Source organism: Gossypium raimondii, chromosome 1 (genome assembly GCF_025698545.1).
Source record: "Gossypium raimondii isolate GPD5lz chromosome 1, ASM2569854v1, whole genome shotgun sequence".
Lineage (NCBI taxonomy): Eukaryota > Viridiplantae > Streptophyta > Magnoliopsida > Malvales > Malvaceae > Gossypium > Gossypium raimondii.
Genome location: NC_068565.1, coordinates 49,320,536 through 49,341,469, shown reverse-complemented (window position 1 = coordinate 49,341,469; position 20,934 = coordinate 49,320,536). Strand labels below are relative to the sequence as shown.

The following is a 20,934-nucleotide window of genomic DNA, read 5'->3' as shown; positions in this document are numbered from 1 at the left end:
GTACATTTACTTTTTAGCCCTTTGAATAGTTAACCAAAATATGATAAATTACAATTAAATGACTACATTTATATTAATGATCACATTAATGATTTCATTATATATTCATAACATGGAAAACTTGTTAAATCATTACATCTAATACAAATTTTCCACTTTGGAAGAATTTTTTTACGAGAAATTAAATTGTATATTTTTACAATAGTAAAATGTAATTTCATCAATTTAATAGTCTATATCTTTATAATTTTAAAGGATTAAATCAAATTTTATCATTTTGGAGGAGCTAAAGTACAATGTTATCATTACTAATTTAAAATTTTATAAATTATAAAGAGATCTAAATAAAAAATTTATTTTAGGAAAGTCAAGTCTCATAGCCATTGGCTTCACTACTGTAATATATCTTTATATTTTTTTTGTAATTTAAAGTAATCTATCACTTTATAATAAAAATTATGCCTTTTTAATTATTTTACTTAATATTAATTCTTTTAACAATAAAATTTTACATATACAATTTTACTCGTAATATTTAAAGGGTGAATATTTGGCACAGTAATGGTGTATTTTTTATTCCACAAATTGTCTTAAAAATTGAAATGCCTCTTTTTTAAAAATATTTTGCTATACTATTATATAACACTTGTCAACCACTTGACATTACTTGTGAAATCTAAACTTCCATTGAAAATGTACCAAATAATTTCTTATATTTAAAAATATTTTTATTAAAAAGTCATATTATTTGCAATATAATTATCACATATAATATTTGAATATAAAATTTATTTTATACTCAAATTGTTTACTGTTCATCAAGTCAAAACAAATAAATTTAATTGTTGGAATCTCAATTTAACCCACAACGCTTTTGAAAATATTTTAATATTAGTAAATTATATACTATAAATTTAAACATATTTATAATTAAATTAAATAAAAATATTTTGTAATAATTTTAATTTTAACTTTTGATTCCTGAAAAACTCATGCAACTTTAGAGTTGGAAAAACATTACCAATAGAGCCATTTAACTTTTCTTAGCAAATTTCTTTTAGAGTTATAGAGTAATTGAATGGAAGTGTACTTGTTAATGTCTTTTGTAATTATAAATAATTGTAATTCTTTAGACATGTATAATTATATTCTCTTGTAATTACAAAAATTGTGATTCTCTAGACATATGTTTGGTGATAAAATAATTACATTATAATTTTCTATATCATGTTTAATAGTACAAATTGGAATTACATTGTTACGTAATTTATATTTTAAAAAATACCAATCACTATAAAAACTTATTAGTGTGATAAAAATAATTTCTAAACAAGTTACAAAGATTGAAATCAAATAATCATACGTATTATGTTAGTCTAAAAAGTATTTGATAATACGATTATTAACAAATATAATAAGAAAATAAACATCATATGCAATTTTATCTAATTATTTTAGTGCATATTTGTTGGGTTATTACCTCTTTAATATTTAACATATGATCCTTATCATCATTTGTTTGTCCTTGACCGAATTCATTATTATCGAATTTGAATCGCATCATTAAGATTATCAAAATCTCATTCTTCCATGTACTCTTCGAAGTATGGATCATGTTAATTCCACTTATGATTGAAGTTATAAAATATGCAACATGTTAGTGCGATATAACCTTATTTTTTTATGCTATACTGAAGTGATGTTGTTAATATAAGAAATATTTTTTTAGAATAACAAATGTCTTCTTAACCACATTTCAAATCCTTGAATGTCTCAAATTAAAGAGTTCGTGAGTTGTAAATGGTGCATGTGTCTGCACCATTCTCTCAAATGGTATCATATCTCACGATATGATGTAAGAAAACTTTTTCTATTTGCATAATTAGCACCGACCTTATAATATTTGGATTCACGGTCAAAATAGTCTTTTTATAATATGTAAGGTAAGTAAAAAAATATAAAATTTATAATATATAACATTTATTAAAAATGTATTATAAATTATCCAAAACTTCCATAATATTTTTTATAAATAACATAATTTTATCATATCTTTAAAAAGTTATTTTTATAAATAAATTATGATATATAACATGAAAAATAAATAAATTATAACCATACTTCTTAGCCATAACCTTTTATAAATAAATATATTATAACTTTTTATAACATGTACATTGTTTTTCTAATAAAATTTTGACCATAATCTTAAAAAATTATAATTTAAATGATATAATTTTTTTATAATTTTATAAAATATACAAATTATTTTTATATTTTTGGGATTTATAATATAAGATTTTTTATCATAATCATCCTAGACACTCATATGTATTCATGGTTATAATATAATTTGTATAAAAATAATTTTTTAGAATTGATTTTGGATGTAGTTACATGCGTAATTACTCCGATTCTCACACTCCCTCCTAAGAAGTTAAAAGTGTAATTGAGTTGCTCTAATTACACCCAATTCGGTGAGATCTATCAGTTACAATAATTATTTAAACATGTCACTCTTTTATAATTACAAACGATTACACTTATATTTAATTACTAGATTACTTTCCAAACATTATCTTAAAGAAAAGAAACACTGTTGTTGGTGAACAATTAATAAAGAAAGAAAGAGAAGTGGTGAATGAATTGAAGAATACGACGGGCCGGGGTGCAAAATGTTGATAATAGGAGCCCATGATTTCAGTGAATATGACGGGGAGAAAGTAAAGGCTACTTGGAAGTGGTGCTTTGCAGTTTGCACCAAATGTCAACTTCCTAGAATATCCCTACAACATGTCTCGTGTTTAAACCTCATTGTTCCAATAGTGGTTTGGATTCTAAAATGAAAGCAATTGAACTATATAGTTATAACACAAAAGTTGGGGATGATTGATTATCACCATTTACACCGTGGAGTATGGAAAGTCACTAAGAAAAGGGCGATTCATATAGTGGAAAGTGTGAATAGCTGCTAGATATAGTGGTTGGAGAATATTGAGTAGTCGTAGAAGTAGAGTTTCAATATCTCATGTTTGCTTCTCCTTTTCGGAGGAGGTAATTTATGGAGGGGAGAAGGGCGTAGCTTGGGTAGTGGGCATGATGGAACTTTCTTGTGAGTTGGTGAGTTTGGATAGCTGGAATTATTAAATGAGATTAGATTGAATGTGATAGTTGTCCTTGATGGAGTTACGACGATGGTATCATGGCATTGCCTATTAAGTATTTGAAACGACATAGGCTTTATGCCTACGATGTAGGGGATGTTTTGTCGTAACCATCTTTCCACTCAAGTTGAAGAAGGGTTTATAAAGTGAATTCTTCTGAGATTGGTATACTGTGGCGGTCAGGAAACCTTTTGTTGGCAACGGCAAATGCTAGTGTTGTTTGAAATGCTGATGTTGGGATGCAAAGATTATTTGTGTCATTTGTTTGAAATTTGGAAACTAGTGGGGTATAATTGTTTTTTAATAATGTAGCATCATTTGAGTGGTCAACAATTACACTGCTTTCGAGGGTTTCCTTTCTTCTTTTTCTCTCACCGTCTTATTGTTTCTTTATAAATAAGAGACTCGGGGGTTTTTGGGTAGCACTTTCGTGTTTCTTGAACATTTCCTATGCTCCAAGTAGCTTTTCTCTCGAGGTTGCTCTTATTTTGTTTTTCATTAAATGAAATTTATATTTTTATTGAGCAAGAATAAAGGTGTTTATGGGTTAGATTAGATTTAAGTATGGTATTAACACATTTTATACTTGATCATGCCCAGCCTAGCACGGATTATGTGCCTAAAATTTTGCCAAGCCCATCCATATTTGTAAATTACTAACATAAGCTCATTTTAGATCCATTCATATTTTTTTTTAATTTTTATGTTCTATAAACTACATAATTTATATAGAATACAACTTCAACCATTTACTCCTTTAAATTATTAGCAATTTTTTCCTTTTTTCTTGGACCGATGTTTAGATCAAATTTAACAAGTTATTTATTTATGTTTTTGGTGAATTACAATAATAGGGAAAAACCTGAATGACAAACGCGAGTTGAACTTAAGCCACACCTGAGGCGGTAAATACTCTTGCTCATCAAACCATCACATGAGATTTAAACTATTGAAGTGCTTAATTTATGAATAAAAAACTAGTTTATCTTCTAACGAGATAATAAAACATATAATATTAACTTTTCTTTGCCAATCAAGGGATAAAATTGACATTGCCTCTAGTTTAGTAGGAGTGTAGATGAATTGAGCCTTAGGTTTTATTTGTTTATTAAGTTACATAAATGAATGTTTGTTTATAAAATAAACTGAATTTGAACAAATTTATGTTCCTTAATAATCTTGTTTATATTCGTTTAATAAATCATTTAAAGCTCGTCTATCACTCATTTACTATTTATAATCGATTATTATATATTAATAAAATTATTATTGCTTGTGTGTTTATTTTGTTGCTTTCTAATAAACTTATTAATATTTATATTTGATTATTTTATATCTAGAAAAAGATATCAATTTATTTATTGTTTGTTTGCTTATTATTCATGAACGTTATTCGTGAACATGTTTGTTTAATGTTCATAAACATGCATGTTCATTTAAATGAACATGAACACACATAATTTTAAATAAATGAATACAAATGAACTTAAAAATAAATAAATGAATATGAAGAAATATTCATTCATTTAAACTCGATTCATTTATAACCCAAAATTTAACAATTTAAATATCAGAATACAAAATGAGTATGTATACCTAAATCTGATTGAACCTAAATTTACTAGGCGTTCGGCAAATCAGAGGTGCTGAAGGAGCGATGGGCATAGGCCCAATGGCTCAATTATAAGTTATAACGGTGGGTTCATCAAAATTCAAAACCCATTTCTGCCCAAAAATTGGGCGCCATTTCTTTATCTTACATTATTGGTTAAACTGATAATGTTGTTTTGATTAGGGTGAGCGTTCAATTGAATGGGACGAAAATTTTTAAGTTAATCGAGTTGATAGTTTTATTTTATCATTTTAATTTGATTTGTAATTTTTTGAATCAAGTTGAGTGAAATAAAATTTAATTCAAGTCGAATTGAATTGTTCAATTAAATTAAAAATTAAATATGTCAAATTAAAATTTTATTACAGTATAATTAATTTAATGTTATAGAACATAAATTTGAAACCATATATATTTAAAAACTTTTTCAAAACAAAATAAGAGAAAAAAATACTTTAGTATGATAAACTTGAATCATTAATTAACTTATTTAGGTCCCAAAATTATTATTTTAGAATTTTTTTATAATTTTTAAACAATGTAAATTTTAGAATTTTTATAAATATAAAAATTATATTGAATTTGTCGAAACCGTTTTTTTTTAAACAAAAATTTTAGTTGTCGACTTTAAAAAACAAAATTGGAGTCGCCACCGATCCTTATTTAAGGTGTGATCAGCTCACCTTAAAAACGATTTTGGTCTACGAAATTTGAGAAAACGGGTTCGGGAGTCAGTTACGCATGAGGAAGGGGTAGCACCCTCGTTACGCCCAAAAATCGGTACCAAATTGATTATTTAATGTCTTGGTGTCGAGAATTTGAAAAGATTTTAAAAGAAAACTTCTTAACTCATGAATGAATTAAAATGAGAAAACATTCTTATTTCAAAGAAATAAAACATCACATCCAGTGAGTTAGGGCACAATATTTTTTTAAATCTTCAAAATACCGAATATTGCCTTTTGTTTTAGAAATTCTTATTTCAAGATAATAAAATGTCATGACCAGTAAGTTAGGACCCAACATTTTTGAATTCCCGAGAATAAGCTTTTATCTGAAATTTGTGGATTTATTGCAAAACAAATACTTGGCTTTCTAAATTCATCGAAAAATAATCGCAATCCAGTAAGTTAGGACACAATCTTTCTCGAGAATCATGAATGCCAAATATTTTAGAAATTTGTAAAAATATGATGATTTAAATACTTTGATAAAACCAAAATATATTTCCCAAAAAGTATGTTAAAAGTTAATGTATAATAGAAAACAAAACTTTAATTTAAAACATATATGAATAAATGTTTACAAATATATATACAAGTAAATTTACAAGCATGTGTACGCATATTAAAACACATACATATAGGTATACATATAAAAATGAAATATGCAGAAAAACTTATAATAACTTCTAAAAAATATGTATGTTTATTTTACAAATATACATATATATGTACATATGAAAATTTTGAAAGTAAAATAAAAATATAAAAATATGTATTTGTGTACATAATTTTAAAAAAATAATAGAAATGTATAAGTATATATATATATAAAATATAAAGTATATAAAAGTTAGGAAAATAAAAATAAAAAAATCGTGTGCATAAGTATATGCATGCATTTATAAAAGCTTGGAAATATATACATATACTACAACAACTGTATATACATTATATAAAATGACCATGCAGTATACTTTGAAAAAAACATGCATATATATATATATATGTATTATATATAAAAAATTGGAAACCGAAATATAAAAACAATATGCATATATGTACATGAAAATAATAAATAATATTAATAATAATAATAAATAAGAATAAGAATAATAAACAAGTAATAATAAAAATATAATAATAATGTAAAAAAATGGATTGAATTGAACAAAAGACGAAAAAACGGGGGCAAATTTGAAAAAAAAACCAACTTGATTGCGCAGGAAACAATGGAGGACCAAAAGGGAAATTAATCCCGCCCTCCTACATGCTGCGCAGCACTGGATTAAATTAAGACGAAAAATAAAATGTGTGGCTAAATTAAAGAGAAAAATTTGATTGAAGTGCGTTGCAAAAAAAAGGACTAATAGCGCAAATATCCCATTCGGCCAGAACGCACGGATCCTCCCCTCCGGGTCGGGTCACCGCGCAGGTCTGGCCATCAAAACAGTGCCGTTTTCGTCTTCAATATAAAAAACTAAAATTTTCTTTCAAAAACACCATTCTAATTCAATTTTCTTTTTCTTAAAACAACAGAGAAAGGGGGGAAGGTGCTCTGCTAGGGTTCCTTAACCCAGCTTTGCGCCGCCGCTCGGCCTACGCCTCCATGACCCGATTTCGCCGGAGAAGACACCGGCCTGACGACTCAGGCGACCAGGTAAGTCTCTTCCCCCTTTCTTTATATTTTAAATGAAAAATAAATAAGAAAAAAAAAACAATTCACCTTTGAAAAGGAAAAAATCTCTGGAATCTCAGTCTTTCTCTTTATTTTCGTCTGTCTTTTACACTGAAAATTCCCCCTTTTACAAATTTTCATCGGCTTTTAAATAGCCAAAAATCAGAGGAAAAATAATCGAAATCAAATCCCTATTTTTCCTCCTATTTCTCTTGCTGCGTGGCAGTTTTGTTCCTGTTTATTGTTGCAGGTGTGGCGCGCAAGGAGCGGCGCGCGGAGAGGAGCGGCGCACGCGGAGGAGGATCGCCCCGAACCTTGCGGTGGCTGAAAAGGGGAGGCTACATGCTGCTTAGGGTTTCAGTTTTTTTGGATTAGGGTTAGTCTTGTTGGGCCATACGAGCCCTTTGTGATCTGTTTGGGTTATTTTAAACCTAGGCCAAAAATTGGGCCTTACAGAATTATTTTGTAATTTTTGTTGAGAAAGAGACCAATTTTCTCATTTCAAAATTGATAAGAACTATAGGCATATTTACACCAATCTATTATTCGAATTATTCAAGTTATTCAAATGGTAAAATTCAACTCGACTTAAACTCGGAACTCATATTACTTATTCGAGTTTACTCGAAAAAATCGAATAACTCAATTCGGTTAATTTAAAATTTGATTTTTTTAATCAAATCGAATTTTACTCACCCTTAATTTTAATATAAATAAATTATTACCTTTCTTTTTAATCGTATGTTAGTTTTTATTTGTTTATATGATGAAAGGTGAGATTCCTTCGGACCACATTACAAGTTTGTACCTATCGAGATTGAGAAGATCATGTAGCTTTCTCTAAATCTCCTGCCTCATCCCTTACATTAAAAAACAAACAACAACAACATTATTCTTAAATTTTTAACTCGTTCAATAAAAAAATTATTTATAAAGTATATACAAATATTTATATAAAACATTTTTTTAGAATGTTAATATTTGTATTTTTTTTAATTTATTAAAAAAAGTTAAATTTGACCTATAAACTTAGATTGGTGGTTCGAACTATGATGTGTCTAAGTGTCTATTTCCACCGATTAAGATATCACCTTTTATAAACTGTTCACAGCTTTGTATAGAGACTGAAAATATTCTATTGTTGAGATCTGGGTTAATTGATTTGAAGACTTTTTCGGAAAGGAGACAAATATTCCCACTCTACAACTCTTAGATCAGTTCTAACTATTACATATTACATATATATGATATTTATTTGTAAACTTCTTCGGTAAGACTATTTTGCACACAATTTTTGAAACAAATTCTGTTGACTAAAGATTTTCTCTTAATGTTCCGAACATTAGGGATTGACTAAAATTCCATATGCATAGATTAAGGGAAATTTGTGGTTTTCATTTGTTTGTGCTATCAATGACTTTGAACTTTAGAAGAAGAACAATAATGGAAAGGGTAAAATTTTCTTCCCAATAACATAATGTCCATGCTCCAAAACTTTACACCTTTATAAATATATGGGTAGACAATAGGTCACATCAACACGTTTTCATACTTAAAAAAATCAAAACATTGAATATGTTCATCTATTTTTTTCTAATATAAAGTGATAAAGTGTAAGAAACTTTGATGATGGTTCATGAATCCTCAATTAAACTACATGAAAACGAGTTTGAAGTCCAAATATTTAGCTATCACGTTTTTCTATTTTTACATGTCAAACTTCCTTTTTCTTTTAATTCCTTTTTCCAACCTTTCATACTGGGGGCACTGTTTTTTTTTGTTTAAGTTCAGTGGATTAGAGTTTTGATGTTGTTTATTTGGACTAGAAGTTTTAAAATTTTTGATGTTGATATTATTCAAATCTGCCATACTTTTATAGATAATATATTCAAACATCTAAATTCATTACTCTAATTCGTTATATTATTGTAGTTATGGATATTAAATCTGATTCTTCACTTTATATAATATTTAGATTGATATCCCAAGGTTTATAAAATTATATATATCTTATACCTCAAAAAATATATATATATTAAAATATAGCCTTAACCATATATATCATCTATAAATTATTAATTGTAACATATTATACATTGTAATAAAGATGCTATAAATGCCAATTGAGTTTCAACTCGATTGGCATTGATATTGTCGTTAGCGTAGAGAATGTGGGTCAGAGTGCACTTAAACATATTTTATCCTTCTATTTACTAGTTGAGGAGAGGTTATGAGTGGTTCTAGACAGTGTATAAAAAAGATGTTGTAAATTATTAATTGTAACGTATTATGCATTTGTGATATATAATAACTTAGAGAAGAAGTGGAGAAGTTTGAGATAATTGAGTATTGTTATACCCTCCGCCATTCGAACACATGTCAACATCAAAAGTAGTGTTGACCTCCCTGTTGCCCCTGCCTGAAATTGTGCCTTGATGAACCACCCGCTTGGATCAAGGGTGCACCAACATCCTGCGCCCTTAACCACCCGCTCTCAGCACCCTTGGGTAAGGCCATCACTCCTCTCAAAAAGGCCCAATCACCCGCCTTTTAGGTGTGAATACTCATCAAGTGTGAATACGCCCTCAAGGTCTTGTGTGGCCTACTTGAGCGTAACAACCTCATACTATTTGAAAGAATGATGGAATCAGCCCCACGATGCACATCTTTCAAGCATTGGATGAGGATAACTTTCCTCATAGCAATCTGTCACGTCACATTAATGGACAAGTGGACCTCTCTTATAAATATCTTGATCAACAATGAAGTAGAGATCGATTTCCAGCACCCAAAAGTTACTCTAAGAATTTATCCTCTCAGTTAGCCTTTTTGGGTGAACCGACCTCCACAACACCACCTTTATCTCCTATTTGTTCTCTTCCCTTATTGTACACTATATCAACAAGTATCATTATCCTTATCTCTTGGAAGAGTTTTGAAGCTGACGGGAAGTTGATTTACGAAGAAATTTATTTGAATATTATTCAAGATAATTTAGGTGATAAAATTCATATTTAAAAGAGATTAATTTCAAATCCAAGTGGGGCGACAATTTTGATGGAATTCAAATTTCAACTTTGACTAAGATTCCTTGTTATCTTAAAGGATAAGCTGCTAATTAGATTTAATTCAAGTAGGAGACTTATTTACCATAGAGCCGATTATGTTTACTTCAACTAGGATTCAACTTATTGATGGCTGCGGACCTATCCTAGTTCAACTTGAAGATGAAGTTATTCAAAGCCTATTTACATATAAGTTGTTGGTTCAACACAAGGGGTGTGATTTTGTGTTTTTCTTTTTTTAAATTTGAGAGTTGATTATTATGCATTCAAACACTTTTTGCTCAGGCATTTATTGGAGAGTTATATCATTTGTACTATAAGATTTTGGGAAAGTGATTTGTAATAAATTGGGTTCGATTTTGGGCTGCAATTATCCATTTTTAAAAGGTAGATTGGGCTTAAGCCAATAGTTATATCAAATAAAAAAATCATCTTGTATGTGAAGCTCTACAGATATAAGATTAGTGAATTTGAACTCTATTTAACAAATATAATATGTTTATTTCTCTAATTTCTTTGCTCCAAAAAAAGTTAAAACAATAAATTTGAAATGAGTGCAAATCGAAAGACTTTTTCAAATATTAAATCTCTAATTGAGTTGGTGTGTAACAACTCGATTTTCAATGGTATCAGAAACAGTAGTTTCGGAACTCCATTTTTGTAATTCAAGTTCGTAAATATTAAAATAATATTTACGAGACTAGTGTAAAAATATATTAAAGTTTGATCCAGTACTTTTGTCGAATTGCTAGTTAATTGAGGTACAATGGCTAACTTGTAAAAATTTATCACTATAGATTTTAATTAGCCAAAAGACTTGATGAGCAATTAGACCTTTGTAAATTAGTAAATAGTGGTGAATGTTGATAAAAGACCTACTAACTTTGCTAAATTTAAGTTAAGGTTTGATTAATTAAGTTTTTATTAATTAATTAAGACTAATTAGGTTAATTAAGGTGTATGAGTAATAGTTAAAAGAAAAACATAACATTTTTTTCTTCTCTCCATCTTTCTCACCGTAGCAAAAGAAAGAAATAGGGTTTGGAAGCTTTCAAACTTTCGACTAAAATTAGGTAAGTTCAATCAAGTTCTTTTCTTGTAATTTTTATGCTTTGAGGTCATGTGAGCATGATTTAGCTGGCCCATGTACCAATTTGTAAAACTATTAAAGTTTTTGAAAGTTGACATTGATGATTTCTTGATGAAATTGATGTTAAATTAATAGATTTTAAGCTTAGATATGTAACATGACTAGATTGTAAAGTGCAATTATAAATTATGAAATTGATGTAATAAAATAGAGGTCATAGAAGAATGTGATTGAGATTTGTTTACCTCAAAATTGAAAGATATTGTTATTTCGGTTTTAGAGACTAAATTGAATAAAATACAAAACTTGGGGACATTCAAAATATGAAATTAAACTGATTTATGCATATTATGGGATGTTATAAAATGTTTGATATGGATAAATTGAACAGATTATTGTATAGACTGGAATTGAACCAAATCGAAGATAATCGAGGAAAAATAAAAATTATTAATTAGTTCTTAAAGTCTCGTTTATTGTTTTTTTTTCAGGTAAGTTCATATGGTATGATTTTATTTAAATTTTTATGTCTTTGAATTATGAATATGTGTATGTTTGGTTGTAATTTGAATTGTTTACTATTTGGTATAAAAGGTGAGATATGGACTAAAATTTAAAGAAATGGTTGTGTGTTTAAGATGCCCGAGTGAACGTAGTAAAGGATAGGATACAATTGGCATGCCAATAGGGTTATATACACGCTTGTACGAGATATGTGATTGTACGAAGATTATTACAGATTATATCGGGATCCAACATTTGTTGCGAATCATAGAGTTTTATATGTCTCTACGAAGACGCTGATGTGGTGGAAGGACTTATTGTTATACGATTATACGTATGATTGCATACGGACTTTGCACTCCGGTGCTTTGGTGTGGTGTAATTAATGCTTAGATGAGTAATTTAGTGTGGTTTAGTTAATGCTTGGACAAGCAATCTAGTATGGTGTAGTTACTCATGTACCTGAATTTGTTCACTAGAGTTCATCGGGCTAAATGATTAATAAAAAGTGATAAATTGCAATGAAATGGTATTGAAATGTTAATTATAAGTGAATTGAAATGTTATATGTTTGTATTGCTATGATATGGCTATATGCTAAACTCACATTGTTGTTATGTGATTTGCCATGTTTAGGCAAAGTTTGCGAAGCTAAATAGCTTGTTGTGTTTAATTGTAAGCTAAGGTAAGCTTTTGTTTAATGCCTATGAACTTACTAAGTATCGTATATGCTTACCCCGTTTGTTTTCTTTTTTTCCTGAAGATCACCTTGCGGAACAAGTCAAGCAGGATTGATATCGAAGCTTACACTATCCTACCATTGAATCAATAGATGTTTGAACATTTGAATCCTAAATTGTGGCATGTATATAAGTTGTCTTATAGATATGAGTCTTTATAAGTCAAATTTGGTGTTAAGCTTGATTTATGTGGTTTGGATGTTGATTTTTCTAATGTTAATGCTTGAATGAAATAGCATGGTTTGGTATGAATATGAGGCATTTGAAATGGCATTTTTGGTTGTGAATTGATCAAGTTAGTATTTGATTAATGGTTTGACATGTATACTTAGATAAGGAATGATATGCCTAATGGTTGATTGGAGGTTATAAGTTGTTATTAATATGAATGTGATTGTTTGTACATGTTTAATTTGGTATGTATTGGAAGTGTTTTGATGCAGGTAAGGTTAACCGTTTATGTAAAATTTGGTGAAATGTGAGGTAACATTGAAATAGGTACCAAACGACTCAAAATTTACCAAAAATAGAGTCCATGTATTGACGAGCAATCTTACACATTGCAACGTCGGCCGATTGTGATTCACGTCGCGACATCGAGTGGCCTAAGGTCACAATATGGCAAACTGTTTGGTGACGTCACAATGTGGAAGAGGTGACGTCAGTCTTAAGATTTTGAAACTTTACAATTTGATTCTATTTCATGCTTGGGTCAACAAAAGAGCTTTTGTAAGCTCGATTGAGACTCAGATTTGATTGTGTATCATAATATAATTGTGTTTAATAGATAATTGTATGCTTGAATGATTATGTTACTGCATAATTGATTGTAGTTGTTTCGGTAACGAATATGGTATTCTATAACTCAGACCCGACGATCGAGTCGGTGAAAGGTGTTACATGGTGTCATGATTTCATTGGCTTTGTAGAACAAGTTCATGCTAAAAAAATAATAAATATTATTATAGGGCATTTTTGCCTTTTTATACTTTAATGCTCCTCAATCTTGGTTGTTGGATTTGTCAAATTTTGGAATTTTAATTAATGATTGTTGATTTTTGAAATCTCAATTTCAGAATATATCTTTCTAAATTAGATTTATCAAAATACTAATAAGGTCACTCATCAACTTACTCGAATAGCCTTAATGTATGCAACCCATCAACAAGTTAATGTTATTGCTTCTTATTTATTTGCCTTACTCTTCTATACCAATTTAGAAAGGGGTTTTAAGACAAGATATACTCAGGTTTAGATTGTATCCCTTTCTCTATGGCATTTTGTTTTATTTCTTTTTATTAATGACTTTTCACTTTTTTTTCTTTTGAAAAAATTTTGATTTAAATTTAAGAGATTAAATTGTCTAAATCCTTAATTTTGTCATTTCAACTTAAACTTCATTGTTTTATGTAAAGTTTATACATAAAATTTGTTCAGTGTTAGTGTGCAGATTTTCATGGTAAATACCAAATAATCTAGTATATATTTATGGCCCAACTTAACCAATTTCCATCATTTCGTTACTCATTTTATTTTGGGGTCTAGGGTTTGTATCCATTTCCAAGAGAAAGCTTAAACAATCAATTGCTAGAAACAAAATAATAAGAAGTTTTTGGATTATGATTTCTTCACAGTTTAACAAAGGGGTAAAGGGAAAGGAGCATTGCATCTATTCTCTACCAACATGTATTATATTATATATAACAATTTTTTTCTTTGTGTGACACCGCCGAGTCTTGCCCATGTTCCAAAATTTCACCCAAAAGAGAAACTCCATGTACGATCTCCTTACATGATTATACGGTACAACAACCGTATATACCTCTCTATATACATACATACTTAGTAGGTAAAACTCTTCAAAATTTAAGATAATATTAATCGAACCGAAACAATACATTAGATGGCAATTTCGGAGTCCGACACGTAACTAAATCTATCTACCTCTTCCCATACTAACTTTGATGTTATTTTATCTTGCTGAGGAACATATTCCTGTCAACCAAAAATAAAAAATAGTCAATGTGGTGAAGAAAAGAAACATCATTGCTTGAAGTATGGGCAATTAACAGGAGACATTAGTGAACCTTCAAACATGTGAATATGCTATTCATATATATAAAAGGAATTTTAATTATTACCTCTAATTGTCTAACTAATTGTTTCGCAGTTGGGGCAGACACGATAATTCGTCGTGCAAGAGGTGAAATAAAACCTTCATCGACCGCCTTGTCGATGAAACACAGCAATGAATTATAAAATCCATCTACATTCAACAGCCCCACCTGTCAAAATAATATGTAAATATAAATACGAATATAATATGAATATACGAGAGCTTTCGATCCTTCAATTCACCAACATTTATATTTTATTTTTCTCCCACTCAAATGGAGATGCTGCAAATCATTTCTCCCAAACCATGAAACACGAGCTTCATTATTTTATTGAACCATATGCTATGATTCCATGTGAATTCCATTATTGTAAACACCACATGCTTTGATTCTCTTAGTTTTTCCTTCCTAACCCATCATTAAGTTACTAATTTATCAAAACCGTGTCAACTTTGCTTTCGAAGTATCTATATGGAGCCTTAAAATAACATTAATGTACTCAAAAGACACGACAAGTCAAACACATACCATAAAAAACATACCTTAATCCCAAACTTAAAAACAAAAGAAAACAAACAAACTGAATTCTACAACACGGAAACATGATGTCTCGTGAAAGTTGTCAAAGGGGAAGGCGACATGTTTTCTCTGTAATAAGAAACCACTTGCCTTGATTTGATATTTTACCACCATTATTAATCGAACAAATCATTTTCAAGACCAAGTTATAACTATTAAACTCAATGATTGACATTAACAAATTTTCTTACAGGTTTATGATGGATTCCAAGTTGAGCCCAAGTTATAACTTCCAACAGTTCCTCAAGGGTGCCATAGCCACCTGATATATATATATATATATATATATATAAACATCAACATATTACATGTAAGAACATAATATTAGAATAAGAGAGTTGGGGTGTGCGAATCGATCGATCGAATAGGACTTGTACCGGGGAGTGCGATGAAGGCATCGGCCTGTCGTGCCATTTCGGCTTTCCTTTGATGCATATCCGATACAGCTCTCACTTCTCCGACGGTCACGCCGGTAATCTGTGAGGCATTAAACTTTGTATCATTATTAATAGGCCAGATAAATTGACGGCTACGCATTATCCATTTCAAGGGTCTAAATAATTTTACCTCTCTAGGCATCAAGGTCCTTGGAATGACACTGCAATGTATGTCCGAACCATAAATTAGAATCATTGTAAAGCAAGGACCAAAAAAGTGATTCACCTTTCTCAATCGACCAAAGCTAGCTTTTTTGAAAAAGAAAACTTTACAATATGTTGCTTTATGGAGAAATTCAATTTGACCACTTAAAACATAGAAGAAATCATTTTGCACGTGAATTTTTTTTTTAAACAACAAAACAAAGGGGACAAATCAATTATTTTGTTTAGACAAGCAGTTGATCCCATGATGTCTGCCTTTGTTGATAAACTCACTGCCACAGACAATTGGAAAAAAAAAAGAATTTGCATGGTTCAAGGGGAAAAAAAAAGAGAGAAAGAGAAAGAACAAACCCTAGAACATGGCGCCCACCATCATGAACTGCCTGAGAAATAAGACCCATTAACCCCACGCTTCCACCTCCATAGACCAAATCAATCCTTCTCTCCACCTTCAAGAAACAAGACACCATTTTTTATTACATACAATGCATTGAAAACCAAACCCCATTAACATGCACGTGCCACAATGAACATAAACAAATTGTGTAAGGTTGAGTGGGAAGAGAATGATTTAAAAAAAAAACCCCTACAAAATAGAAATGCCAAAGGGAAGAACACGCTGAAAAGGGACATGAGATCAAGGGGAGCACGTTTGTTTCCCTTGGGAATAGCAGGTGATTATTGATTATGATGATGATGATTATTATTTGTTTATATTAGTGTACTTTTTTTTTTTAAATTTTCCAAGGGTTCTTAAGAAAGAAAACAAACAAACAAACCAAATGAAACAAAAGATCATGCAAGAAAGCTGCTCAACTGACAGGCAGGTTACAGCTAGCAAAGTCTCTCTCTCTCTCTCTCTCTCTCTCTCTCTCTCTCTCTCTCACACACACACACACACACACACACACACACAGAGAGACACACATGCCTAACATAAACCCTAACCCTTCTCTCCTACCATTATACAGCTAATTCCCTTCTACAATCATAACCCCACGTCCATGGCTTCATTGTTTCAAGTTTCAATACAAATTGAAAACAATTCAAAAGAAAGACTCAATGTTGAAAGACTGTAATGACTGTGATAACATCCATAATCGCGATAAATGCATAAAAGGGTATGCAGTGAAATCGATTTAATTTTCCGGAAAACTAGAAATGAAAGGAAAAAAAAAAAGGGGGATTTGATTGTTTGAATGGATTTACCAGTTCTTTGCCCAACTCCACAGCAGCTTCTTGGTAACTAGCTTTCTTCCCAGAACTGCTCCCGCAAAACACACAAATCCTTTTAAACCTAGACTTTGTCTCTTCCATTTCCCTTGCTCTTTGTGTTTTTTCTCTCTCTCTCACTTTTGTGGCCAACAATAATGATGTTGAAGAAAGTTGAGAAATGAGAACAAGGTGAGTAGTTTTTCTAGCCCTTTCAAGTTGTTTATATACACAGCGCAAAGGCAAAAAAACATTCAAGCTTCATCTATTTCTTATTAATATTGGGAAGTGGAAAATTATTGTTTTTATTTATTTATCTATTTGGCGACATCGACTATTATTATTTGATTAATTTAATGTAACCAAAACAAAAACAGAAGGTGGGAACTTTAATAGAAAAAATTAATAATAATGAATCAGATAATGTGTTTTGCATTATATCCCAGTTTCACATTGTCAGCCACTAGTTTTCTTCCACGTGGATTCATGGCATGCCTTTTCTAATATTTTAATCATTGTCATTGGTCTGGACTTGGCTTTGGTTAATTAATCTAACATGGAAACTGTTTTTATAGAGTGAAAATGTGACGTGTAATAAATTATCATTTATGTCTAATTGAAGTTTCTAAAAATTTCATTTAAAATTATTGAGAAATTAAGGGTTAGCTACGGGTTTACAAAGTATTGAGAGTTGGTGGATCCCTTAATAGTGATTGGTAGTGTAAATGAAGTATTTATGCTCGGTTTTATCGTTGGGTTTTGTATATTGACTCTGGAAAAACCTTGAGGGGTTCATCGAGTGAGAGTGTTTCACCCACCAAAAATATGTGAACATTTGTTCTTGGTGGGGTTTGAATTCATGCCATTATAGATAATATGGGTATTTTCGAGGCTCTTCACTAAGTCAAAAGATAATCTTGAGCATAGTACCGATTGCTATTGAGAGATCTATTAACTCTTAACAAACGACACTTCACATATCTTTCCTAGAACAAGTCTAACCTCTCCTCAACAAAATTAAAATAAAGACAGCACCAAGGAGGCAAACAATCTCTTAAAGGTTTTAAAATCGTAAACTAGTTTAATAGTAAAAATATATTTTTATCTATAAAAAATTAAAAAATTTAATTTAAGAAAATTCTATTTTAATTTTTTTATTTTATAATTTAATTTTGGGGTAAACTCTTGGGGTTAAAAATTACTAATAAATACGTATATGACACGATGAATAACGCGTTAAAGATTCAGAGCTCATAACAAATAAAATAACAACACCCTCAGCTATCATATCTACTTAATTAAAACATTATATTGCTTTTAAATAAATAAGTTGCTTACTTATTTTAATTCTTTTTCTTTTTCCAAAATAATGGATTTGTCTCTCTTTATAATTAGAAAAAGAAGCATGCAGGTCACATGTAAACCCCAAAATTTTGGGTGCGCTGCTGTTGCAGGTGATGCCTGAGGGGCTTTCTAGTAGAAATTCCTTAATATATATTTAATCAACATTCCAAATTAATTGGACAACTGTAATTAAGTATTAATCAACTTGTTAATCAAGTGTTTTCGCCATCTAATTAGGTGCACAGGAAAAGTGTTATCCATGCTATGCATGAGCCCCAATTACAAATTTATCCCCCCTAAAAATCGGTTTGGTCAAAGGGGAAGAGCATATTTCATTGAATGTTTAAATAATACTAATGTTGCCCACAAGAATTTTGGCCATATTTTGTTTGAGCAAAACATTTTATTTGAATATTTGAGGTGTATATAATTTGAATTACATCTCAAATGGTAAAGAAGTTATATCAATCTCGGATTCAATCTTAAATAATGATTTTAGTATATAAATTTAAAGGTATATTCTAAATTGTTGTGTGTATACGAGATACTAGTTTGGTAATCAACCTTCGTAACCTATATGTAGATATTTTAGTGACTAATTTCTGAGTTATCTATAATGGGTTGATTAGAAATTAATGCTAATGTATAAAAATTATATATTAAGGCTATGATCCCTAAATTACACACACATAATTTTTCTCACATCTCATCTTCAGGGGAGAGAGAGAGAGAGAGAGAGCCACCTTCTTTAAAATATTTGTGTGTTAATTTGGAAGATCAAAACCATAAGACTTGAAATTTTCAAGATATCAATAGATTTAGGTATGCTTCTCTATTTAGTTTTTATTCTTGATGATCTAACATGACAAATCCTGATTTATTTAATTTTATATCAAACTTATACGGTTCTAACATCAAATCCTTCCATCAACATAATTATCGGTTTAGATGTTAAATGTTGATTCAAATATTAAGTGGAGCAATTTCAAAATATGCAAATCAAATTATAAAACGCATGTAGTTACAATATGGATAACTTGAATTTAACATGTTAAAAAAAAAACAAAGAACTGTTTTTCTTTAACACATGAGATTCAAATAGTTCATGTGATAGATACATACATTTACAATTTGACCCAAATGTTTTAAATATGCTTTGCACTGAATTTAAATCAGTATTTAACACTCAATTTAGTAATGAAATTAATAAAAATATATATAAATAATATAATAATGATACATTAAATACTCAATTCAAACAGTTCAAAGTTAGGGACTAATTTCAAATCTGGACCAATATTTAAAAATATAATATATGATAAATAGGTAGCCCATTCTACATGACTAATATAAATACCCAATAATTTAAATTAAAAATAAAATTTATTTATTTATTTATTTAAATATATATAATTGAATCAAAATTAAAATTTTATATATACATATTTAAATTACAATTAAAATTTTATTTATATAATCAAAATTATTTTCATATTTATCCATACATGGTTTGAAATAACAATCAAAGAATGAATCGGTGATGAGTCGATCCATGAAAAAAGAAATTGCTGCCTTCACACTCAACATGATAAAGCTGTATGATCCAAAGTTCCGGTCTATAATCCGCACGTGTAATTATAATCAAACAAAAAATCAGAACAGTCGGTAATCGGCAACTTAAAATCTTCTGTTTCGTAATAAAGAAAGTGTATGAATTATTTCATTTATGTAACTATTTTTGCCGACAAATGGTGTGTGATTTTGTCAAGTAAGGACGTGGATTTAGTTTCCACCGGTAATATCGATTTCCCGACCACAGTGAAGATTTTAACGGCGTCCCATAAAGGCGAAGGGAATGCGCCAGCCAACTCCCTTGCTTGGCCCCAACCAGATTCAGTGACAGCGACAAGACATGTAGTGTGTTCGGTCTGAGAGTGAGAGAGATGAGACACGTGTGGGACAAACCGCCGGAAACTAATAACCGACGCTAGCTGATGCAGAAGATAACAGATAAGAACCGGGCAGCTTTTGTTGATTGCTACCATATTTGCCAACTCAAAATGTGATCTCTTAAAGTTTTTTATATAAATTTAAATGGATAAAGCAAAACTGTTTTTTTGTTAGTGTTTTAAGTGAAGACTTGATAATTAATAAGCCAGATTAATATCTATCAATAAAAAAAAACATACTCTAAATTCAAGTTGATTTGATAGTCAATGTTAAAATTGAAAAAAAAAATTATTTGAATTTTGGTTTCTGATTCACACATTCAAAGTTATTTCATAAAAAATACTGAACTATAAAAAAAAGGGAATGAAAGCTTTTGATTCATGCAAATATTACGAACAGAGAAAATCATATAACGATAATTTTAATGACCTAATAACATAAATGAAAACATTTTTAATTAAAATCCTAATTTTTATCACTCCTCCGTGTACTTAATAAAATGCTTATTAGAAATCATTTTCATATATGGATGCTTACGTGGATTAACTTTTTTCA

The 20,934-nt window shown here is 29.7% G+C and overlaps 1 protein-coding gene across 2 annotated transcripts; it reads right to left on the bottom strand.

The window, feature by feature from the left end:
- Positions 1-14,159: 14,159 nt before the first annotated feature.
- Positions 14,160-17,313, bottom strand: LOC105786302 (cytokinin riboside 5'-monophosphate phosphoribohydrolase LOG7). Of its 2 annotated transcripts, XM_012612678.2 has the most exons (7): positions 17,083-17,307; positions 16,225-16,322; positions 15,839-15,869; positions 15,649-15,748; positions 15,463-15,533; positions 14,717-14,860; positions 14,160-14,570 (listed from the first exon to the last, which is right to left on the bottom strand). In XM_012612678.2, the coding sequence occupies exons 1-7, from the start codon at positions 17,188-17,190 to the stop codon at positions 14,475-14,477; spliced, it is 648 nt and encodes a 215-aa protein (XP_012468132.1). In that variant the 5' UTR covers positions 17,191-17,307; the 3' UTR covers positions 14,160-14,474. The 2 variants fall into 2 exon arrangements, with proteins under 2 accessions (XP_012468132.1, XP_052491207.1); XM_052635247.1 differs by having other exon boundaries at positions 15,649-15,869; positions 17,083-17,313.
- Between the last annotated feature and the right edge of the window lie 3,621 nt (positions 17,314-20,934).